Below are 20,590 nucleotides of genomic sequence, written 5' to 3' on the forward strand. Positions count from 1 at the left end.
GCATTAGACGAGGTTCAAGGTGGAATCAAGATTAACGGAACCAGCATAGACAACATCAGGTACGCTGATGATACCGTCCTAATAGCAAGCAACTCAAAAGAACTACAAAATATAATAAATGCGGTAGTTCGTCATAGCGAAATGTTCGGTTTACATCTAAATGTTTCCAAAACTAAAATTCTAGTATTTTCAAAGATACCAACAAACGTATATTTGTATGCCAAAGGACAAATAATTAGAACAGGTAACTTCCATAAAATATTTGGGAGCAAATATCAACAGCCAATGTAACCCAAAAAAAAGAAATCCTATCAAAAATCGAACAAGCGAGGCAAACACTCATAAACATGAAAACATTTTTTACAAGATCAAATCTTAGTCTAGAGCTCAGAATTCGAATGATCAGATGTTACGTTTTCTGTTTTGCTGTATGGCTGTGAAAGTTGGACAATGGACTCTGAAACATAAATAAGAATAGATGCCTTTAAAATTTATATATACAGACAGATGCTGAGAATTCAATGGGTACAAAAAGTTACCAACGGTGAGGTACTTCGGCGCATGAGTAAACAAAAAGAATTATTCAGCATAATCAAAAAGAGGAAAATACAATACTTGGGTGTTGTGTTGAGAGGTGAAAAATATGAATTACTCCAAATTATATTGGAGGGTAAAGTGCAGGGCATAAGATCAGTTAGAAGACGCCAGAACTCGTGGCTAAAAGACCTGAGGAGATGGTTTGACCGCTCATCCACAGAAATCTTTCATGCAACAATTTCCAAAACTACAATTGCCATTTGAATCGCCAACCTTCGAAGGGAGACGGCGCAATAAGAAAAAGAAGTCTCCTCGCATGCTCACCGCTACTTCTCTGACTTCTTCAGCTGTTTTAATCGGGGGTTTCCATTACACTTGAGATGAGCCTGAGCACACGGACTGATTATCGACATTCTGTTCGACGTAAGGTTGTGGAATATTGTTGTATGTGAGTCTGTAATATGAGGGTGTAGAATATGTAATTTGAGAGTTGTAGATGGATGTATATGGATATTGTAGAAGCTGGGGTGGTTCGAGAATTGGCAAGAGCGGCTCTATGCCGAGAATGGTGTGGTCCAGTGTTGTTGGCATGGTCGTGTGTGTGAATAGTTGTGTTTGTGGCATAGAATTGTGTGTGTAATGAACATTTGTGTTCTGGGTGTTTGTAATTGAAATTTGTGTTGTGGGTGTCATGTTGAGAAGAGAATTGTAGTTGTATGCCATTGGAATGGGGGTACCTCGTAACATTTTACAACGGGACGAAATGTTTATTAGAAGAGGTTTTTTTTGTTCTAACGGTCCACTCGTGAGAAATGTCACTTGAGTTGTCTCTCATGTCCCTTCAAATCGGACGGCTGTGCGCGGTTGTTGGACACCTAGTGCTGATACGTATCTCCACCTTTTCCATGCTCTTACAATACATTTCTGGTCTTATAAGTCTAGTTTCGATAGTATGTCAGTCGCGGATTGGCTGCCTTGCACGATTTTCTTTTATATACTATTGCTATAGGGATCCTGGGCGTTTGTCCTGTTAAGCAATAAGCGTAACAGTCTCTCACTACTTTTTTCTTGCTTCTTACTACACTTCAGGTCTGAAAAGACCAGTACCAAAAATACGGTCAACCGGACTTGGCACCCTACACGGTGTTGTGGTTCTATGGTGGGCTGCCTATATCACGCTTAAGATACTCTTACAATATACCCTAGTGCGAACAGTACCGTAGACTGATTAAGAATAAGCAAGCAATATAATATAACCCAGCCTTAGAGACTTATTTAGCTTAAATAGCTTTTTTCTTTCACTTCTCAAAAATGCCATGCAGGATGACAGAATACTAAATAGTTAACTAAATAACTGAAAGAGTCAAAATATGAAAAATGTAATTTTAAACACATATTGGCTACATTGCAGTTAGTGTAGGCTTTCACTGTCTGTGTTCAGGAATTGTGTATTCCTGAAATGTCGGAACAACGGCATATATATTCCGATAACAATGGACCTTTACATAACAGATTTTTCATTACAATATCGCCATGCTGAATATCGATATATTGTCGGTTTAACATTGCCGATGTAGAGATTGATTAGGCCAATATTTTTAACAGTCATCACCAACTCACAATCGACAAAAACTCAGAAACTCCTCCAAAAACTATTAACAAAATAATCTAGAATCTTAATATCTTAAAATAAAATCTTAAAATAAGAGTTAATCTCTCTCCCTCTCTCTCTCTCTCTCTCTCTCTCTCTCTCTCTCTCTCTCTCTCTCTCTCTCTCTCTCTGTCCTCTCTAGTTCCACCTCTCCTTGAAAAAAATTTTTGCTACACCAAACTTAGCTTTTTAGCTTTGTCACGTTCTAAAATTTTAAAATTACCAGTTTATGGACTATGCAAATTATGAATTGCTTAACGGTATTTAAAAATCTTGCTTTATATTTAACTAACATGCTCCCTTAGTGGCCAATGTTTGATAGAATGGACACAACAATTTATTATAAATTTAGTACTCAAACTGTTTAAAACAAAGCAAAAAACGTTAAGATACTGAACCAGTACTAAGCTTTCTGCAAATTTTGTATATTCAATGTAAAATTTCCAACTTGATGGCTAATCACAGTAGGAATACAGAGTATAATACCATGATTTATGACAATATTTAATAAATACATATACAATATTTACAATTGGGAGATTATGTTGCAATCATTATATGATTCCAGCAGCAACTACATATATATGTTAAACTCAAATTCTACAGCTTCTTTAAAAAATTACAATAAAATATTAATTTTAAAACCTCCTATATACAATTACAAATAACGGAGTGATCATATACTATTAGAGATAATGCTGTATTAATTATTAGGACACTATTTATTATAGGAAACTGCGATTTCGCTCTTATGAAGGAAATTATGTAAACAAATATTATGTTAGTAATAAAAGTGTAACTATATACACTATATTTTTTTTTTCAGCAATGATTATGGTAGCTTGTTGTGCACCTATGTCGATGGCTCTACCTGAACAATTTATTGCTGATCATCCATTCATCATCTTACTTCAACATAAAGAACACTCATTACAAGAAACCAACATACTGTTCAAAGGAAAAATAATGGAACCAAGTGCTTAAACAATAATAATAGATGAGCAACTTAATAGGTTAAGATCAAATGTATTTAATCTTTTGAAATAAATAATATTATGTATGTATTTTAGAAAGCTTATATTAAAATGTATTTATTAATTAATTTAGTTTTCATTCAAAAGTAAGTGAAACTGATGTCTTTTGAAAATATAACATCTAAATATTTTATTTGACATAATAGACTTTTAGTTATAATACTGACTAGTGATATGCTTATTAAGACTATTAACAAATGGTATTGTAAAGCATGTACCATTTTAGGCTTTTGAGGATATTTCACGAGTCTCATTTAATCAATTTTTGAAAGAACTTTTTTTTTGGTTCATAAAATATGAAAAACAATCGTTTTAACGTGTTTTTATATATCCAATAAATAAATGGTGAATTATGTCGGTGGCGGGGGATAGATCAAACCACTTATTAAATGCGTTTGTTATTTATCAATCATTTCTCATCATGTATCAGATCGCTGGAGAAGCAACATTATCATCCTCCTCCTCCTTCTCCTCCTCCTCAGTTCTTAAACCAACATGTTGGGGCCTGGTGAGACTAAATATTATTAGCTGAGATCCTGTCCCAGATGAACGGCTTCATATAGGGATTTTCTTACCAGAGTCTTCATTTGACCTGCCCATTGTGTTGGAGATCTTCCTCTTGGTCTTCATTCTTTTACCTTTCTTTCTACTACCAATAGTTCCATAGTCCCTGTTCTTCTGACTATGTGTTCAAAGTAATTTATTGACAAGTTCGTTCTGTTTTCTGTCCAGGATACGCGTAGAATTCTTCTGTAGACCCACATTTCAAAAACTTCGATCTTAGTTCTATCGATTTTTTTGAAAGTCCATGTTTCAGATGCGCATGTAGCAATGGGAAAATGAGGGCATTGACTAACCTGAGCCCCTAGTATTCCTTGTTCGATCTTTCCATATTTTAATTAATTTAGTTGTTGCGGTTCGGGCTATTGCTAGTCGACGCTTGATTTCTGAGGAGCCATCGCCATTGTTGGTTATCAGTGAGCCCAAGTATACAAATCTGTCTATTCCTTCGAAATTGGCTACTTAGTGTACGTGCGGTAGATTATTAATTGTCATGCCTTCTGATTTTTCTGCCACCTATAGTGATCCCCCCTCCCCCCCCACCATTCGTCTAGTACTTTTGCTCATTATATATTCAGAATATATATTGTATAATAATGATGATATATTCAGCAAAATGAACTGGCAGAACAAAGGAATATCCATTGATGGACAATACCTCAGCTATCTAAGATTTGCAGACGACTACAAGAATTTATAAGCGACGTAAGTGAAGCTAGAAATGAAGTTGGCCTAACAATCAACTTGACAAAAACAAAAACCGTGTACATCGAGCTAGTGTATGTCCAAGATGTAATAATAAACAACACTACACTTGAGACAGTAGACGAGTATGTATATCTGTGACAATTAATACATAAATCTGGCTCCTTACTTCCAGAAATCAACAGAAGAATGAAACTGGCTTGGGCATCTGTTGATAGAAACGCAGTTATATTCAAATCGAAAATACCAATCCACCTGAAAAAAAAAGCATTCGATCAGTGTATACTACCAATCATAACATACGGCTGCGAAACTTGGACACTAAAAAAATAAAATAATATCGAAACTCAAAGTCACTCAAAGGTCAATGGAGCGGTGCATGCTAGGTATAACAAAGAGAGATCGAAAAAGAATAGAATAGATCAGACAGAAAACCAACGTTACTGATGTAATCCATAGAATTAAATCTTTAAAATGCCAATGGGTGGGACATTTAGCGAGAAGAACTGACAATAGGTGGTCCACTAGAATTACACTGTGGTATCCAAGAGGCTAACCTAATCTATCTGTCCTTTTTGTGGTTCCGAAAACCTTAATGGATATCTTAATTACCTAGTATCATCATAGAAATTTCTTAGATCTAGAATAGAATACATTTTAATGAATTTAGTTCTTTTATCTAGAATCCTAGTAAATATTACTAGCATTTTCAGAAACAACCTAGGTAGAGAAAAGTAGAAAGGAGACATTGATTTTTATCTTTGTACCGTTTGTTTACTGAATTTTCCACCTTCATCACTTCATCCCTTAGAACAAAGTGCTTCCCCTGTATTCTTCATTATACCTTATTTTATTGTTTCTTAAAATATAATAAACAAAAATATAAAATATTAAAAAATATATATTTTTTCAGCAGTTATAATGGTGATGAAATGTGCAATGATGTCACCGGACCGTCCTAAACAATTCATTGCTGATCATCCTTTTATTATTCTACTTCAGCATAGAGATAACTCCATTCAAAAAAAGAATATACTCTTTAAGGGCAAAATATTGCATCCAACTGCTTAAAGAAGGTCATTTTAAATAATAACTAAAATTATTATTTGGAATTAAAAACTATTAACCAAAAATGTATTTTATGTTTTACTACTAATATGAAAATAAAAGGTTATGAGTCGCTGTATTATTTATTTTAAATTATAAAAATATTACACTGTAAGTAACATGACATTTTTATCTCCGAGTAATTTTGATTCTGACCAAGAATGAGTAATAGAAGAAGTGGACAGAGAGAATAAACCTAATTCAGTTTGTTTAGGTCATGATGTTCTTCTGTCAGGACTATATCTTAAATATTTTCCTTAGTATGTGATCAGATGCAAAAGTACTTATTTTTCGAGGTGCCGTATATGATCCAAGTATTCCAGATTACGTCTTTTTATTATATTGACCATGAGTCAATTGTTGTGCCGTTTCTTTTTCTAGTCAATCTACCCAGCTTACCCGTAGTAGTTATCTGTTATGCCTCTACTCTATACGCTAGGCACTGAAAAGATTTAACAATGTGTTATTTTAACTCAAGACTGAGGAAGTGATTAGAAATAACTTTTTTATATGAACATAAATAACAAATCATATTTAAAATAAATTCAATTCTCGTATCTTGAATTGAATTAGTTTTAGTTCTTACTGTTCATGGAACTATCTTTTTGTATTAATTGGATTTTGAACGTTTTTACATTAGCCTGTACTAATGTATCGTTGGCATATCTGATGTTTACGGTTAACTCAGTACTTATAATATATTACGTAATCTTTATTTAAATTTTGTACGTCTTAAGAGGTAATTATTGGGCATTTTTTGACATACAAATAAGAATTTTATATTCATCATTGGCGGGCATACGGGCAATGGTCTTATTTTTAAAGAAAAAAGGTATATCATAGATATTTCAAATTAAAAATAATTTTTGAATTCTTCGTTCAATTTGTGACAACAAATCTGTTTTGTCCCTTTGTTTCTTATGACCAACTGAGGTGGTTGTTACCTCTCAGGACATAAGGTTCCATTTTTCGAGCCGGGAAATTGTACGTTCTCTTAAAAAATGTAATCCTTAATCATCGACCTAGTGTCTTATTAATTATAATGTTAATTATTCAAATTATGCAATTTAAGTGTCGTCTGACCTTATTATGTGGCTAGTTCCAAATACTATATAGATGTTTTTCACTGAGGATGATCTGATAGAATCGAAAACGTTCTAAAAATTTATAAATCCATTTTGGATACTTTTAAAAAAAATTAATAAAAATATTTTATACCATTGTACAAAAAGAAGCTTTTACTTCATTGTAAGTTTTTTTTAGTTATATTACATGTCATTATGCAAAAAACAAAGTTATTCAATCTCGGTCAAATGTTTATGTATTTCAATGTAAATATAGGAAACGTTTTATAAACAAAAATTATTTTTTTCACTTTTTAAGATTGTTTAAAAAAGCAAAATCAGCTTCACGGGGTTTTCATCAGCTACTGTTCATATACGTTTTAAAACTTTCAAATATCTGTATAAGATTTTTTCATCTTTTTTTCTTTCTTGACTGGGGTAATATGAGTATTGACTGTTTTAGACAAACCCTAATCAGGTGATAATAAAATAATGATTGTATAAAAAGTTTTATTAAATTACAGAAAATCTGTAAAAAATTTTGTATATATTTGTAAATAAAGTTCTTCATCCGTTATTTCATTGTAGGATTGATCAAACAAAAGTTGTTTATTGATAAATTCGTCTTCGATTTGGATGATTTTCTCAGGAATATTTTGCGATTCTTCAGATGGAAATTTTTCAAAAAATTCGTTGCATAGTCCCATCAAATCGTTTATTAAACGTTATGTTGCTTGGCCCCACATATTTTTTAATGCAACCCAAACTGATTCGATTTGATTGAGATTAGGCGAGAAAAGTTGAACATTAAATTAAATTTAGGTAGTATTCCTAAAATTCTAAATTAACCACGATGTTGAGAAAAATAAACAAACCACTGAGACATCGACTTTACCACATAAACTTGAAATCAAAGGCTTGAAAGAATGAAATATGAGCCGTTCAATATGGCAACAGCGCGCATTTGGCAACCGAGCGTTTTCAAACATTGCCTCCCTGCTTCCCACCCTCCACCAGACGCAGTACTGCTAAGCGCAGATTATATCAAATACGGGTTTATTTGTATGCTTAAAGATAATGTCGAACACCCTCAGTGTGTAATTTGCTATGAAGTGTTAAGCAATGATGCAATGAGACCTAATCGTCTTGAAAGACTTGTCATCCAAAAATCACTCTTTTAAGGACACACCAAAGGAATTTTTTGCTAAAGAATCTATAAATTTAAAACGCATTAAGTGTACTGGTTCTACTGCTCAGTCATCTGAAAAAGTGCTCGAAGCTTCATATGAGCTATCACTTCTTATTGCTAAAGAACAGAAGAGCCATATTATTGGAGAGACGCTTGTTAAACCGTGTCTGTTAAAGGCAGCTGATATTATTCTTGAAACGCAGAGTAAGCAAAAGTTATCTCAAATACCTCTTTCTGACAACACTGTGAAACGTCGCATTGATATGGCCGAAGACATATAAAACCAAGTATAATAGTTGATGAAATAAAACAATCGCCATTTTTTGCTATTCAACTAGACGAGAGTACAGACATAGCACAATGTTCTCAGTTAATTGTTTATGTTCGGAATATTGAAAAAGAAAGAATGAAAGATAAGCTACTCCTTTCTACACAGTTGAAGACCACGACAAAAGCTATTGATGTTATAAAAGCAGTGTCAGACTTTTTTGACAAACTTGAACTCTCTTGACAAAAACTGATGGCGCACCTTCAATGCTTGGTTCTCGCTCAGGATTTGTACAATTAGTAAGAGAGAAAAATGCTGATGTGACTGGGATACATTGTTTTATAAATCGTCAAGCCTTGGCAGCAAAAACCCTTCCGAATTAACTCAATTATGTCTTAAAGTTGTGTATTAAAGTACTGAATTACATAAAAAACAGTGCGTTGAATACTCGACTGTTTAAAACTTTTTGTAATGATTTCGAAAGTGATAAAACTACTATTTCATACAGAACTACAATGACTCTCAAAAAGGAAAATGCTAGAAAGATTATTTGATCTTTGAGATGAACTAATCACCTTCTTGGAACATCAAAAACAAAATTCGTGGCCTTAAAAAACATTGTACCTAAGTAATACTGGCTTATTTGTCAGACCTCTTTGACTCGTTGAACAGCCTTAACCTAAAACTGCAGGGTAGAGACTCAAATATAGTTACTGATCGTGATGCGATCAAGATGTATATTGAGAAATTAAATTGCAACTTTTTAGGCGTAAAATATCACCAAATCAAGTTTGAAAATCGAAATATCAAACCATTTGGAGAGCCTAATTGAAGAGTTCAAGAAATACTTCCCAAACGCTTGTGACGATAGTATTTACAGAATGTCAACTGATCCGTTTCATGTCAACGTAGACTCCCTAATGAATCACTTCAAGAAGATGCTTTGCAAAAGACATGATTCCTCTGCCAAATATAACTTTAATATTGGACAAACCTTCATTTTGGTTAAAATATCTCAAAGTGGATCCTAGTTTATCACGGGAAGCTCTTCGTTTATATTTGCCTTTTTTAAGCACCTATTTGTGCGAAAAACCATTTTCAACACTTGTGGTAATTAAAACAAAGTTTCGGAGTAAACTTGATGTTGCTAGTGACTTGTGTTGTGCGTTTACTAAAACTCAGTCACGAATAAGCATACTAGCAAAGAAAATGTAAGCCCATCCATCTCACTAACCAACCTATTCATGGTATAGGCTTTTTTTATATATTTATAGGTGATTTTAGTGGTATACACAAAACAACTAAGTACTGGAAAAATTATAAAACGCATGAAATACTGGCAAATGAATGTTGTATATATTGATACAGAAGAAGTTGATACAGAAGATATTCTATTTATAAATACTAATTTGTAAACAACAATAAAATTTCAACAATAAATATTTAAACCTTTGTTTTATTGTGTTAAATCAGTTTATATTGTTAATACACTTTATGTTCAATATCTGTTGAGTGGAGTGTTGCGATAAATATGACTCATCTCTAAACTGTAAAGTATTTTTCTAGTAGTTTCCCCTACGATAAAACCTATCTTCTTTCCATGCTGTTCGAGAGAGTTCAAGAAAGGTCCCAATCCGGTTCGAGGGAACTCTGGAATAACGGTTATTTAATATATATAGAGGATCTTTTTATTGAAAAAGTTAGTCTGAATAGTTGTAAAAGTAACGCGGAAATGTAGTATATAAATTAGAATCGTGTAAATAGTGTTAATGTAAAATAAATTGGTGTAATATTGTATATATAAATTAAATAAAGACTTTAATAAACTAAGTGTTTGAAGAACATTATAATAAATAAAGTTAATAAATTAGATTAATAAACACAGTTCAGGAGTATTCTAATTTTGAATCAGGAACCTTAACAAATTCTAAACTTTTCAAATTTCCAAGAAAAACACAATTAAAATGATGAAACGACTCAAAAAGATTAGTTTCTTGTATAGAATTTCCAATCTCCGAAAATTTTGAATAACGCTGGGCCCATAACGGTTTCTTAATATTGTTCTGAAGCTATTTTTTTCTTGTGGCATTTTAAATTAATTACTATTTAACTGGGAATAAGCCACAATTAAAGGTTAAAATACGTTTATTGACGTTTCAATTTCCACTTAATTTTTATAATACTAATGTTTGTATTTTGAGAACGATTTCCGAAGTGGAAATTGAAACGTCAATAGACTCAAAAAGACACAAGAAAGGTCACATTTACTTCAGCCATTTCGAAAAATATATTCATTTACCGCGTAAAACAGCCACGATTTGATCATAATTAACTAATCGGGCACAAAATTGACCGGAAAGTACCGAAGCGACTGATTTAGTAGTCGTGCGATTAGGTAGTAGCAGAAAGTACCGGCCCTTAATTTAATACATAAAATATTTTTGTACAAAATTTGGTAAATGTTATAATCTTCTGATCTTAATAGATGGGTTAGGTTAATATCATGTGCCTCGCTGTACCTTCTTCTCCGCAATATTAGGAGAATCACCTAATTTTATTTTATATTTATATCACTTTTTATAGTTTTCAGAATTTATTTCGTCCATTTTATCGTGAACGTCCACGTTATCGTGAAAATCTCCACTTTTTTGTTGTGATTTTTACCCTAGGTAAGATCTTTTTACAAAACAGTTCTCATTGCAAGCACCAACAATTATTAGCCTTTGTTCCTTAGACACGGGTTTTTGATGACCTTCTGCGCGGACATTACTCAAATTGTACTTTATTCTTTAGTTTAAGTAGAATGCGAATAGGTTTCATCCGTGACGAGGATTGCCCTGTTGTCGACTCGGTATCTTTTAATTATATGTAAATAATCGACTCGCAAATTTTTGTACATTATTCTTTTCCATTAAAATGCGACGATTGGTCCTGTTTTTTTTTCAACGAGAACACAAATTACGAATTTCTTTTCTTAACGTTACAATATTTTGCGAATAACCGCAGTTCAATATTTTTTATGTAAGCTCTCAACTGTTGGTATTATTTTCTGTATTATGTGAAAATTAATTATAGTGTGACGAAGTAAACTCTCATTAAATGCATCCATTTTAATTTTTGAGGTCTTCGTTTTTTTGGTGGAGGAGATAACACTTTCTCTCCAGCATATCTATCTACCAACAATCATTTTTATAGATGATAATTAAAATTAGATTAGGTTATAAAATAATAATTTTTCAGTTGTAACTAATAAATACCTGTCATTGTAGCAATACGTTCCTGTACTTTCCTTAAATTAACAATTGTCCATTTTCTGCTTAATTTTTTGTAAATAGGTAAATACTGAATTACTTCTTTCTTTCGATGATTGAGAACTTTTGTCGTTTTCACACATTTGCCATATTTATATTACAAGGTTACAACACTGCTCAAAACTAACAGCAAGCTTACCGCACTTTTTTTAATCTTGCCAATAATGCGGACACACAACTCGTGTTTCTTCACTATTTTAGGTTAGTATATCCTGGTATGACTTCGTATCTATACCTACCGATTGTGTTACCGTGCTGCAATAAATAATTAATTGTTATTCTTCTTCTCCGCCTAATTTACCAACCTATCTACCATTTTTCTTGTTCAAAAAATCTTTATGGATATCCTACCTGTCTAGGACATAAAAAATTGATACCATCCTCTATCTAAACTCTATCTAAGTTTGAACAAAATACATTCTGATCAATTCAGTTGTTTGATCTAGAATACAATTAACCATACAACAACACTCTTAATATGGGCTAACATATTGAACTGAGTTTATTAGTGTAATTTATTAACTTTATTTATTATAAAATATTCTAACACTTACTTTATTAAAGTCTTTATTTATACAATATTACACTAATTTATTTCACACTATAATTATATAATTTATTTACAACATTTATTACAATTTATATTCCCGACAATACGCGCGTTACATTTCAAAACTTGACATATACTCGATATATATACTCGAGCTGTGTTGACCCTTCGCGAATGGTATTATCGCGGTATAACCGGAAGACCGGTTTTATAGCGGCTTACAGAACCTACGAGAAAATACTTGAATAATAAAATATTTACAGGTTAAATATGAGTCATATTTAGCGTAACAATATACACTACCACTGATAAAACAAAATGGACTTGAATCTGGACGTTTTAAGATCTTCCTCTACATCGTCTATCCACCTTTTACAGGGCCTTCCTCTTATTCTATTTTTTTGGGGTTTCCATATCTGGATTACTTTTAAATATTGATTATCTGCCATTATTTCTAAGTGGCCAAGTCAGTTTAGTCTTTGTGACTTTACAAATCTAACGATATCTGCGCTCTGCATTAATTCATTCAGCTCCTAGTTCATTGTTATTCTTAATACTATTTTTTTTTTTTAAGGAAAAAGACAGTTAAGATTTGATTTCACGTATAGTGCGTCTGTATATCCGCTTATACGCATTTCACCCTAATAGGGATCAACAGAGACGGATATTCACAGACGCTCTGAACGTGAAAATAAATCTTTTCTGTCTTGGGAAGCAACTCTAACCTAGCTTCGTATGGACGCAAATAGCGACATCTGATAATAAATCCGTAAACTAATTTTTCGAAACCAAATTCAGATTTATGCTTTAATCTGTGCCTTCTAAGAATTGCAAGGCAAAACAGACGTTGACAAAGATGTTATTAGACATGGGGAATCTAAAATTGCATTCCACAAAATATCTCCTCAACTAAGCAAAAATCCTTAGCGAATTGGTTTCTAGTATCATAAAGAGTATACCGGAATAAAAGGAAAAAGACAGTTAAGATTTGATTTCACGTATAGTGCGTCTGTATATCTGCTTTTACTATTTTTTTTATTTTATTATAACAAAAAAAGCACGTGAATGTCTCTTGTCTCTTATATAAAAATATATTATAGCGTTCTTTAGAAATTTAATAAACTTAGTAACATAAAACGTCTATAACAATATTTTTTCAGCAATGTTCATTGTATCGGAATGTCTAATGTTGTCACCGCCTATCCCTAAAGAGTTTATTGCTGATCATCCTTTTATCGTTCTACTTCAACATGCCGACTATTCAACTGAAGAAAATAACATAGTATTTAAGGGAAGAATAATGGATCCAACTGCATAAAGAAGGTTTTATTATATATGTTTTAACTAAAATTATTATTTAAAAAACTCCAAAACTGTAATGAACTAAAACTAATCTGCTATTAATAAGATTATATTATATTATACTAATAAGATACAAATAAAATATTTTCTTATATTATAGTTTTATTTCAAAATAAACAAATTTAAATCTTAAGCGTTAGATAATATCATTCTTTTCTATATTTAAATATAGCTTTTATATAAATAGGATTTGCTGCTGGCCCAAATATAAGCAGGACTATAACTAATAAGAGTAGAATAGATTATAAAAGGAATAAACCGCTAAATATTCTCTGAGTTAATGAAGTGAGATCGCCTAGGTCAGGAAAAACAACATTGAAACACAAACAATTTACTATATTGACAACGATAAACTCAATAACCATATCGGTAAAAGTCATAGTCGATAATAAATGTAAAAAAATCATTTAATAATTTTATACTTGATTACACTATCAGACACAGTGGCTATACTCCAGTCATCAGAGACGAAAATATCACTTAACCTCTAAAAATCATACGAACAAGCTGAATTTTGCTTAGAATGTCAATTTTTGGAGACCCAAAAAAGATGCAATAAAGTTTGTTACTCCTATCCTTGGGATACTCCCTAAACCCCCCTTCGTAGGAGAGGCACGGAAATCGATTTACCAAGTATCTGTACGCTGCAGAAAAAATGTTTTTAACAAGAAATGTAACAAAGATAATTTTGAACAAAAATGTTTATTACGGCGCGATTTACACCAATAATAAATTCACGAAGAAATTGATGAAGTAGCTTCAAGGTTAAATTTGACGTACATAAAGCACAATTTGACATCCAATTTTGCCGTTAATAACTTTCAATATTCACGAATAAATTCACGAAATAGAACATGTCCTATTTTTCCCATTTATTGGTGAATTCAGTGTCACCAACCTGTGTAGATCTGGCGTGAAGTAGGTTTAATATTTTAATATTACTTTGTTTTTATTTATTGATCTTGTCGTGTGTCAAGTAGGAGTTTTTAACTATATTTTTTTATTTGAGAATTTAAACAAATGAGTTGTGGAAAAGAGGTAAGTTTATTCATCATCCTTATCCAGCCTTTATTTATCACGTCCACTGCTGGACATAGCCTCCCTTAAACTCCTCCATTCTTTGCAATTTTGTGCTCTTTGTTGCCAAGTTTTCGTGATACGCCTGATGTCGTCAGCCCAACGTATAGGTGGTCTTCCTCTACTACGTTTGTCTGCTCTTGGCCTCCAATTTGTAATTTTGCTCGTCCATCGTGAGTCATGCATTCTCGCTACATGGCCTGCCCAATTCCATTTTAGTTCCGGTATGCGTTCCACAATATCAGCAATACTCGTCCTTCTTCGCAGATCTTCGTTTCTTATTCGGTCCCGCAACATCACTCCCGTAGAGTGTAAATAATAAACGTAATATTAAATTAAATAAATTAATTAAATAATATTAAATTAATTAATAAATGGTAATAAACGTAAGTTTATTATCGTATAATAAAAGACAGAAAATAAGATTACGTATATATTTTTTTTACAAAAAACAAAGTTTCGAAGGAGGAAACTCTAGTTTTATTAAAATTTTTTTTTTACTTTTCCCTTTTTTACATCTTTTTATTGAAATATTAATTATTTAATGTTTTGAAATTATATTATAGTAAATAGTTGGTAATAAAATGTTATAAAAGTTTTCTACCTTTTTCTTTACTCCTATCTTTTATTTTGTGTAGCTATTAGATTTAAGTAAATGTTTTTATCATCTTCAAAGTTTAAATTAAAAATGGATTAATCAACGTTTTCCAAGAAATATGAGTGCTATTCATTAAAGAAGATTTGTGAAACAGGAAAAGATGGTTTCCTTTGAATTGCCAAGTACCTATTATAAGATTCCAAATTGAAAAGTATGGAGTGGTATGGATATAGTACCTAGGTTGTCAGATTCCGCTCATGATTCTCAAGGCAACTTACAAAAAAAAAGACATCAAATATTGATTTTAAATTCTGACAATTTTGTGATACTCCCTGGGTATGTTTTATACCTAGTAATATTTTTTTTAACCAAGTATGGATAATTCTATATTATTGATAAGATTTTTAAATTCAGATCAAGTCCACTAAAACAATTCACAAAGACATCTTGAAAATTTGTATAATGAATTATAAATATGTAATAGAACTTTTTATGTATGGAAGAGAAGGTTTTCCATTTTAGCCAATGGAAGTGGCTGTACAGTTGAAATGATTCAATTGAAAAATCAAAGTGAAGACAATTTTGAAGATGAATTGCTAAATGAGGACATTATTGAACTTCCTTACTTGAAGATGTTTGAGCTAACGTTATGAAATATTTTTGTGTTATGGGAAAACCTTAGAAAGATCATTAATACCTATGCATATGTATATAATTTTCTTTATTTTTTATTAAATTTTCCTTTGCATAATTTAATTTTTAAATTTTATAAAACTATTTCTTTTCGGTGCATGTCTTCTGCCAGTACTATTTCTCTGACATGTTTCTATGTAGTGTGCCCTCTCCTTCTCTTTTTCTACATGAAGCCTTTGGCCTACTACTATTTTTATTCTTTCTTCGAATAGGTTCACTACTTTATTATTTATAGTTTCCTTCCGTAACTGACTATTTTTCTTTAAAAATGCAGAATTCCATATCTCCTAGGGATAAAATCTTTAAATTTGATTTTTTTATTTAGAATAAAATCATAGTCATATCGTCGGCTGTATGCAATAGTGGCTTAACTCAAAAATTGATAAAATTGAGTTAACATCGCCAGACGGCTTAAAAAAGCCTTATTTATGACCTGCAAAACTGGCACAATAATAATAGCAAAAATGCCCGCTAGACGTCATTAGTGTCGCTACGACAAGTTGTCGGTTGAGATAAATTGTTTCTTGCAGTACTGGCCCTTTCTAGTTGTGCAGTGGAAGTCGAACCGTGTCGATATCAAGTTTGTATGCAATGCCGGCACTTTTGAGTTGTGCCACTATAGCAGACAATTTTAGATATTTTAAAACTGTATCAGTCAGAATTTTGGAATTGTGTCACATTAAATAAAAGGAATAAATTTATTGTTTTAAAAATGTCAGATCCAAAGGGTTATCAGAAAAGAAGTGAATTAATCCTATCTCGAACAGCAGTAACGTAAGTAATAATATCAATATTATTTTAATAATCGGTTTATTAGTAAATTTTAGACAATTTTTATAAAGGCTATTCTACATCAGTTATCAATGTAAGCATGCGGTAACAGATTAAATATTAATAAAAAATGGCCAAAATTTATTTTAGCATATACGATATGCCCTACTTAAAGGTGTATAAATATCTAAGTAAAAAATAAATATTTTTAATTACATATTTAATTATGTAGGTATCAGAAAAGACTAGCCGCCGCACTATAGGTACCTTAAAGCAGAACTAACCAAAACCTACAAATCTGACCATTTTTGGCTCGTAGTTTAAGTCTATTTTGCAATCCATGTTGACTGAAATGTGATGTAAAATTCACGTTACAAGAAAGAACACAGATCTTTGAAAAATATTGGACAATGGAAAATATAAATGAACAACGAAGTTATATTCGGAGATCCATGTCTATAATTAAACCAACATATCGATATGCAAGATAAAGGTACAATAACATATCAAGCCGTGGTTATAATCATGCATTTTATTTGGAAAACCGTGATCAGAAAAAAATAGGAGTGTGCAAAAGATTTTTTATATCCACCATTGGAGTTACTAATTCTAATACTAGTTCAGTAGTAGAACAGTTTATTGCTGATCATCCTTTTATCATTCTACTTCAACATAAGGAGTGCTCAACTCAAGAAAATAACATATTATTTAAGGGAAGAATAATGGATCCAACTGCTTAAGGAAGTATATTGAGTATTAACTAAAATTATTACTTAAAATCCAAAACTATTAATAACCTAAAACTAGTATTATTTTTTTTATTTCTTACTAATAAGATGCAAATAAAAAGTTTTGTTATATTAATGTTTTATTTCAAAAAACGAATTTAAATCTTAATCGACAAATAATATATCATTCTTCAATAGAACGGACCAATGCTTTTGTACGGAGGATACGGGGATACAACATAAACAGAACTAGTACTAATAAGAGTAGAGTAAATTATAAAAGGAATAAACCGAAAGGAAGAACGACTAAATATTCTCTGGGTTAATGAAGTGATGACCTAGGTCAGGACAAACAACATTGAAACACAAACAATTTACTATATTGGCAACGATAAACTCAATAATCATATCGATGTAAAATTCATAGTCGATAATGAATGTAAAAAAATCAGTTTATAATTTTATACTCCTCTCAGATACAGTGGCTGTACTCCAGTCGTCAGAAACTAAAATACCACCAAACCTGTAAAAATCATACGAACAAGGTGAATTTTGGTGGGAATGTCAATTTTGGGACCCCAGAAAAGATGCAATAAAGTTTGCCACTCCTATCCTCGGGCTACGCTAAAACCCCTCCTCGTAATGGGGGAACGGACAGATTTACCAAGAATCTGTACGCTACAGAAAAAAATGTTTTAAACAAGAAATGTACCGTAGAGTTTGGTGATTTTACTACAATTTGGAAATTAATTCAGTAGTAATACCTGTCATACTAATAAATCTATCACAAAACAAAAAATATGCTGTTATGCTACTTTTGGCAAAGAATAGAACCTATATAAATTTTTTTTGAAAAACCAAAAAAATAATAAAAACCGTGTTTCCTAAGTTAACCTGCCTGTTGGGTGACTTACTTGAAAATGTAAGCAAAAATCAGTGTAAATGGCAAGTAAACGGATTCTATAGGTGACTTGACATCAAAATTAACTTTTAATTAATAAAATCTGTTACTATTGTACAAGGCGAAATAAATTTTTGAGACCACTTACTTCAAAACGTTTATTCTGACAAAATATAAAAACAACAAATTAAAATATTCTCAAAAGTTTACATTGTATTAGACTTAAATCTTAGTTAACAATATTTTTATTAATGTATTTGTTTTTAAAACATTAGGTATCAGCTTCAACCAAATCTGTCAAAAATTTGAAACGTTCTCGGCGAAGAAGGTGTGGAGCTGAAAGACGAACGGCTTCATTTCTGTTCACCGTCGATTCGTCTATTACGTCAGGATATGAAAAAAATGTTTCGTTTTTACCCACATTTTTTCGTAAGAATTTGACTTAAAGGTACTCTTTATCTGTGACTTGGCAGATTTCTCCCAACATATTTTACAAACCGTTGCTCTGTATTAAAGTTTACGAGAATAAACTCTCCACATTGAAATGAATGTGGTTCCATGGGTTCTTTATTTTGCTTGCCTTCTTTATTTTTCTCTTGATTTCGCATTTGTAAATTATTATCCTCGGGCTCAGTATCGCTGAACTCTTCTTCGTCGGTCTCGTCTTCAAGTTATATATCATTTATTTCACTTTCAGAAGAAAGTTCGTATTTATTAGACTTGCCTGACTTCGGATTTTTTTTAATTTCTCTTTTGATTAGGTAGTCGTACTTTCACCGTTGTCTCGTCTGGTTTTTGTGCTTCTAAATCTTCTACACATATGCTCTCCCCTGGAGCAACATTTAGTTTCTTCTGTCTGCCGGACATAGTTGGTTTTACATATCTTGTTGTTTCAAACATATCCTTTAAAACATTGACAATTTCCCCAACCGGCCTATCTTGAGACGGGATTCGTGTTAAAACAGCTTCTCGGTCGAAAGGAATAAGTCCTGTCGCTTTAAAGTTTAAACCCGGCTGTTTTGTTGTCAGCATTTTTTGCCTCTAGTTCTACTAATGTTGCTTTCAGTAGAATCCATCTTTCCTTATAGGGCCAGGTTGTGTTTGCTTCAATTTAGTCAATACAGATCTCCATTTACCCTTCAGTGGTCTAAAATAGCAAACATCCAGCGGTTGCGTTAGGTGCGTGCTATTGGGCGGTAAAAGAACAAAGCTTATATAATTTTTTGGGCACTCTTGTATGACAGTGATGGAAGTATGGCTGGCTAAATTGTCACCGATTAACACCTTCGATCCTTCAAGTTTTTTAAAATAAGGGAGCACAATAAATTTAAACCAGTCTTCGAATAAATGTAGATCAAACCATCCCGACTTGCTCCGATTGTAACGAGAGTTTTCATGACCATTTTCTGTTCTTGTAGACCACAGCTGATCTGCCTTATATACAATATAAGGTGGCAACATAACACCTGATTCACTAACAAAAAATATCACACTCGTTGTGAGTCGAACCACAACTTTGGTTCGTCCAGGATCATCGGTGAAACATGTTTCATCGTAATTTACGATCTTTTCATCAGGAATGTCTTTTAAAGTAACAACCTACTAATTAAAATATTATCTTAAAAGCACGACTTCGCTTTATATTTTCTGATAGGTAAATAGATAACTTACTATGACGAGTAATAAATGCTTAGTACCAACTATTACCCGGTCTGTTGTCGGTGAAAGATCCTAATCTTCGTCCTTGTCTGTTTAGATAATTTCGAACGAGGTCTTTAATATTGTATTTATTTGAGTTCAATCTCCACTCCGCAGCAAATAAAACAGCATCTTTTAAAACCACTTCCTCCTCCTTTTATTATGAAGTCTGGCCTCCATAAGTTTTCACATTTTTATTTTTTAATTTTCGATATGATGTAGATTTTGATATACCGGTATTACTTGAAGCCACCGCCAATGTCCATCTACCATTACGAATATTTGTTAAGGCTTCTTCTAATTCATCTTTACTAAAGTCGTGGTATTTTCTCTTGTCTAACACTCTTATACTTATTAGGCATTTTGTCAAGTCACCCAAAATCTGTAACAAAAAATTTAAAAAACCGTTACCTAACCTAAAAAAATAAAATCAACAAAATTAAGGTTCAGAACCCCTTAAGAAGGTAATAAATTGTAAAAAAAATATTACAAAGCTTTCTAATGCCCTAACACATGCTAGAACGTAGCATCCAAAGTATTGCAGTCGCCTGCCAATTAAAACCACCCCTTTCTCGGAGAAGGCAACCCCGAACGAGTTTAATGAAACATTGGGAACGCTTTGCACAGTCTGGGAATTTGAGTGAAAAACTGGAAGAACATTCTTATCTAAAAACGATAAGAACCACTTAAAATAACATCTAGAGACAATATTGTAAAGAGACAAAATATGGAATGATAAAAGTGCAGATGTATGTGGTCTAACAAGGGGGAATGTAAAAATAAAA

The 20,590-nt window shown here is 32.1% G+C and overlaps 1 protein-coding gene across 9 annotated transcripts in view; it reads left to right on the plus strand.

Annotated features, from left to right (window-relative positions):
* LOC140431103 (leukocyte elastase inhibitor-like) overlaps positions 1-20,590 on the plus strand; it is a 228,099-nt gene that overhangs the window by 195,738 nt on the left and 11,771 nt on the right. Inside the window, exon 4 of one of the 9 annotated variants that reach the window (XM_072519046.1) lies at positions 13,138-13,310. The exons of 5 other annotated variants lie outside the window; for them this stretch is intronic. In XM_072519046.1, the coding sequence (XP_072375147.1) occupies positions 13,138-13,295 (158 nt within the window). In that variant the 3' untranslated portion in view covers positions 13,296-13,310. Of the gene's footprint in view, positions 1-3,014; positions 3,198-5,401; positions 5,678-13,137; positions 13,311-20,590 lie in introns of those variants that run through there. 3 more of the 9 variants (XM_072519067.1, XM_072519040.1, XM_072519044.1) reach the window with 3 other exon arrangements.

The sequence above is a fragment of the Diabrotica undecimpunctata genome, chromosome 1, assembly GCF_040954645.1.
Source record: "Diabrotica undecimpunctata isolate CICGRU chromosome 1, icDiaUnde3, whole genome shotgun sequence".
Classification (NCBI taxonomy): Eukaryota; Metazoa; Arthropoda; class Insecta; order Coleoptera; family Chrysomelidae; genus Diabrotica; species Diabrotica undecimpunctata.